This window comes from Diceros bicornis, chromosome 10, assembly GCF_020826845.1.
Source record: "Diceros bicornis minor isolate mBicDic1 chromosome 10, mDicBic1.mat.cur, whole genome shotgun sequence".
NCBI classification, from domain to species: domain Eukaryota; kingdom Metazoa; phylum Chordata; class Mammalia; order Perissodactyla; family Rhinocerotidae; genus Diceros; species Diceros bicornis.
The window spans coordinates 56957007-56963006 of record NC_080749.1 but is presented as its reverse complement, the minus strand read 5'-3'; the positions used below and the strand labels follow the sequence as shown (position 1 = coordinate 56963006).

The 6000-nt window shown below is 33.3% G+C and overlaps 1 protein-coding gene across 3 annotated transcripts in view; it reads right to left on the bottom strand.

Moving 5' to 3' along the window:
* Nucleotides 1-1183: 1183 nt before the first annotated feature.
* MTX2 (metaxin 2) overlaps nt 1184-6000 on the bottom strand; it is a 59604-nt gene continuing 54787 nt past the window's right edge. For all 3 annotated transcript variants that reach the window (XM_058549305.1, XM_058549307.1, XM_058549306.1), the window contains one exon: nt 1184-1651. In XM_058549305.1, the coding sequence (XP_058405288.1) occupies nt 1468-1651 (184 nt within the window). In that variant the 3' untranslated portion in view covers nt 1184-1467. The remainder of the gene's footprint in view (nt 1652-6000) is intronic.

The following is a 6000-nucleotide window of genomic DNA, read 5'->3' as shown; positions in this document are numbered from 1 at the left end:
CAAAAATATACACACAAAAAAAGTCATAAAAATTGTGCAAGGGAGCCACCCCAGTGGCCTAGTGGTTAAGTTCAGTGCGCTCCTCTTCAACAGCCCAATTTCAGTTCCCTGGTGCGGACCTACACCACTCATCAGTGGCCATGCTGTGGCAGCGGCCCACATACAAAAAAGAGGAAGACTGGTAACAGATGTTAGCTCAGGGCAAATCTTCCTCAGAAGAAAAAAATGTGCAAAAACATAAATAACTTGGGATTTCTTATTTTAATACTACTACACATTACAAAGCTTGTTCAGGAAAGCTGTAATAAATAGCACTACAGTCCAAAGAGAGTACCCCAAGTTTATGTGGGATTTAGACTCAGAAGAACCTAATATATCCCTTATATGGTATAAATCTATAATCTTAAAGAAAAAAGTTCAATGAAAGTCAAACAAGTGCCATACTGCCTAGGTTTGAATTCCAACTCTATCTCTACCACTTACTAACTCTCTGACCTTTGGCAAGGTATTACCCTTTCTGTGTCTCCATTTCCTCTTCTGTGAACTGGGGATAATAACCTTCATGGTGTTTTTGCAAGGACTAAATGAGCTAAAAATGCCTAGTACATAAAAAGAAAATATATAAGTACTATTATTCTAGACATTTTCAAGAAAAGATTTTTACATCTGACTCTCTATAGCATCCTAGGTTTTATACGAAAAATTAGAAAATTTGAAAGGGATACAACATATAATCCTTCATGCTTATATATAAATTCCTGTTGATACCTCTATGAAAACTCTCCTCCCTTCCCCACAAAAGGAATAAAACAGCATTATTAAAATATTCTTGTCTCAAAAAGAAGTTTCAAAAAGATAAAGTCCTTGAAACTATTCCTTTATCAAATATAAATTATAGTTGCTCTCATGAAATGTTTTTAAATTCAATTAAGTTTAGATATGAAGAATGCTCTTAAACGGTCATCTGTTCCACGATTTAATCACCTTGCAATCATTTACATTTTCTAAGTGCATACTTGTTAAGAACATTTTTCCCATGACCAGGTTCATCACGTATCCAGTAAAATAATCTTAGGAGTATGGAACATAAATTACTTGCCTTAGAAAACAGACTGTTTATTCCATGTATAAAGCTCTGAGAGTAGCTTTCAGAAAGATCAAAAGAAAGTAAATATATCAATCATACAGTTGTTTGAGCTTTATTTGTATATGCATACATATTTCAAGAAAACAAAAATTTCAAGATATAGAGTACAACATATCAAATGATATCATTTAACATTATTTTAATGTGTACACAAAATAATAGTATAAAGCACGTGTAGGATACATTATATAATTTGTTTTGAGGTTTTGAAAAGCAGTGTTTTTGGTTTTAAAATTCTGATACCATTATCAATTATATCATTCAAGTAACATATATTTCAAAAGTTAATTTTTTTTAAATAACTAAATTAACACATAACTCTAAGACAATCTGATAGATGAGCTGCCTTTACCATGATCTTCAAAATAGTGCTGTTCAATTCTTCTGCAAAAAGCAAGGAGGTTGCTATAGTTTTTCACCTTCTCAGAAAGTTCATCGTTGGTCAATTGTGTGGTAAGAATGGTGTACAGATGGCCAAATACGAGTGCGTCTAGCTCAGTAGGCCTAAAACAAAAGTAGAAATGAGAGTAACATGAATAGTGTTTAACTTATATAGTAGAATATACACTATTTTTTAAAATGTTTTACTCATCTATTTAAAAGGAAAAAGTCACATAAGAAATAAATCCTACCCCAACTTGACAGAATTTATTGTTTTAACTTGGAGTTTCTGTTATAAGATATGAAAAAAAAATCTTTTAAACTAGGATTTGCTAGTTGTGTGACTTGCTTCTTCAAGTAGTAGTATCATTTAAATGTGTTAACACAATTGGTATAATTGATTATATTCATTTTACTCATTAATTTATTCACTAAATAAATACAGCATGTCTCCAATGTGCCAGGAACTATGCCAGACGCCAGAGATATAAAAACAAGAAAAATATTCTAAGACATGGACACAATGCATAAATTACCATAGCACAATTCAGTAAGAGTTTTAATAGATGCATAAACAAAATGCTGTCGAAGCAGAGGATTTCACTGTGGTGCTGGGACAACAAAATAACACCTGATTACCCAATCATATATTAACAATATGATTTAATTTTAATTTTACTAATTTTAAAGTAACTTAGCTTTCTGAAGGAGACATAATGATGAAGATAGCTTCAACAAAAAATTTTCTAGGGTTTTTTTCCCTTTAATTATATATCACCAACAAAAAAATAAAATGTATCTACCTCACTACTAATGGTCTATAAATGGGGCATCACCAATCTACATTATATTAAAATAATTACTAGTAAAATATTACTCAAAGGAGAAAACACCATCATAATTATGAACGAATTATTGCTGTCAGGCTCATAGTGATAAATTTTTTGAGAAAACATGTTAGCCCACCTAAATGTGAAAATAAGTTGCAATAATCTGGTTTGGCAGAATAGATTTTGGGGTCCATCAAATCTAAGTTTGAATCCTAAGTCTGCCACTTACTTACTAGCTATGTGGCCTTGATCACTGTTGATGAATGACCTCAGGCAGCTGCATGGCTTTAAATACCTCTTCATGCCACTAATTCCCAAATATTTATCTCCAGTCCCACTCTCTCCCCTAAACTCCAGAATCACACACTCAAATGCCTACATAACATCTCCACTGCAATGCTGAATAAGCATCTCAAACATGCACATCTCCCCATCCTCCCAGAATAAAAGGCACCACTATCCCCCCAGCTATTCAAGCCAAAAATCTCAGGGTTACTCTTGAGTCCTCCTCCTCTCACCCTCCCATATCTATCAGCAAGTCCAGTGAGACACAACTGCCAAAATGTCCTGAATGCCACCACTTATCTCTCTCTCCATTTTTATCTCCTAGCCTGAGCTACCATTATCTCTCACGTGGACCACTGCAATAGCCTCCTAATGTGTCTTCCTGCTTCTACTCATTCTCCACATAGTAGCCAGAGTGATTTTTTTTAATGTCACCAGATCATACCACTCCAAGCATGTAATATTCCAATGAATTTCCATTCTACTAACACTAAGATGCCAAACTCCTTACTGGAAGCATACAAAGAAAGCCTAGATGATCTGGCCCCTGCTTACCTCTTCAGCCTTCTCAACGCACAACCAAAACCGGCCTTGCTTCTTCCACTGGAACTTAACAGATTCAAGCCCATCTTAGAGCCTTGACCCAACTATTCCTGCTACCTGGAACACACTTCCCTTGACTTTACATTGCTGGCTCCTTCTTGTTTTTTAGAATAACACTTAAATGTTATTAATGTTATTAAATGTTACTTAAACATCTTAAAGCCTCCCCTGACCACCCACACTAAAGTGTACATACAGTCACTTATTATCATGTGATCCCATTTTAATTCTCCATGCAGCACTTAATACTATCTAATATTTGCTGTTAATTATCTGTCTCCTCCTACCAAGACCTTGTCTACTTGTTTCCTGCTGTGTCCTCAATACTTAGAATGATGCACAAAGTAGGTTCTCAATAAATGTGTTGAATGAATCAATAAAAACGTGATGCACTTCTCATACCACACTATAACTATGTTTACTTAACTTGTTCCCCCCATTATACTCCAAGTTCTTTAAAGGCAACACTGCACATATCTTTATATCCCCAGTTCTTAGCAAAGTATCTAAGGAACTGAATCTATACTTGCTGACTGAATGCATAAAATAAGGTGTGAAGGATATTTAATTTTTCAATAATAGTTATTCACATTCTTTCAAATCCTCCCGTCTTTTGACACATTCATAAAGTATTAATCAAGTCAGATGTGCAGTCTATGGCCATGTTTAAGAGGGCAGCCAAGAGGATAGTTTAAAAAAATCACAAGTGTCCTTGGACTTGACAGCATCATGATCTTGTCATTACAGATGAAGAATCATTAACAAATGGATACCTGAAAAGAACCAAGGATATAGAAGGTGGATAAATGTAGAGCTGATGCACTTTGTGAGAAGTAATATGAACACCAACTCTTCCATATTCCTAAACATGTTTCTTAAAAGATATATCTTACCTACCAATTTAGGATTTATTTTCCTAATCCTTATTTAGAGTTAACTACCCTTTGTGTCTTGTACTAGAGCCTAAAAAAGGTGAATATATTCCCTGACTCAACTTTCAGTAGTGTAGATGAGCATTCTTTATCAATAAATGAAGGCCCTGAATGAGTTCAACTATGAATGTATGTTCAAACTAGAGTGGTCTAGAAATACCCCTGAGGTGGTCAAAATGTTATTTGTTGCAAATACATATCCACATAACTCAAAAGGTGCTGAACTATATATGGGTAACGAGCATACAAAAATTGATCTGATGTTATAAAAAGACAGCAACTTCGTGGTAAGTTACTTTAGAACATCTAACAGGAAGTAGAATACAATATACTAAATCAAACAAAACACACACACATAACTTCTAATGCATATTTTTTGTAATCCTTAAAAATTTCAGCAACTACTTATAGTAATTGACTCTGACATATAAATTACCAATTCCCACAATTTTTTCTTTTTAAAAAGTACACTTCTCGTAGTGGTTACACAACTGCATACCACTGCTAAAATTCATAGAACTATACACATAAAGGTGTCAATTTTACTATATGTAAATTATACCACAATAAGCCTGACTTTAAAAATAAAAAGCAATAAACTCAGGAAAATATTTGCAACTCATATGTGCGACAGAAAAAAAAATACACTTTACTCAATATTTCTACTGAATTGTTTAATCAAGCCAAGATCTTCACGTACCTCCAGTTTTAACTACTTTTCCTATACCATATGGAGAGAAAACATAACATTTCCACCCTTCTGCTTACTAAATGGTTTGTGGATTATAATTTGAATATAGAGAGTAACTCTCCTCCTAAGACCTTCGATATCTTTGATATATATTATTTGCATTTATCTTATAGACTTTTTACTAGAAAAAATGTTCTAGCCTAAAATGTTATCTTGCGTTACCAATCTTTCCACATTTTTGTTGGTTATCTACTATTCTTTCTCTTTTCCAGTTTTATTGAGAAAGAAGTGACATACACCACTGTATAAGTTTAAGGCACACAGCATAATAGTTTGATTTACATATATTGTGAAACGATTATTGCAACAGGTTCTGCTAACATCCATTGGTTATCTACTATTCTTTCATTTGAATATCAAAAGAAAAACGATACCATAAAATATGAATATTTTCCTAACCTTTCCCACATAAAATTTCTCTGTATTCCTCTTTTTGGCTTTCTTTATTATGAGTTCATATTTCTTTCTGATACCTTTCATAGTCAGTCTAGTTTCAAAAACATTAATTTTGTCTGAGTGTTCCCTAATTTCTCCCCCACTACACTATTAACTTCTCATGTCTTCATACTACTAGAAGTCATCTACACATCCTTTCTTTATACAACAATCACTGATCTTTAGGACCATCATTCAAGCTTGTAAATCAAGCCCCGTGCCATCAACCTTTTCTATATTTTGCCTTTGGATATTTTTGAGCAAATACCCCTTAATTTTCTTAACCGGTGATTTCTTACTTGAATAAACCTCAATATAATCCTATTCCTCCTTGAAATTTTTCATCTTAAGATTCCCAAGTATAATTTTTGCACCATTTCTTCAATATACTTTCCTGTCAGTATATGAAGGTATATTTTCAAATTTTACCATTTACTTAATGATTAATAGCAGTATTTTTTCTTTTTCAAATTGAACTCCTTTTCCAATTTCTCATTCAATTTAATCTAGTTTTAACCAACATTTATTGAGCTTCTGCTAGCTAACAGGTTTTGTTTGGAAAACACACAGACCTACAAGGAGCTCATAAATGCTTTAGAATAGTATAACTCCTTCTATCATGATTACATTTAGAAA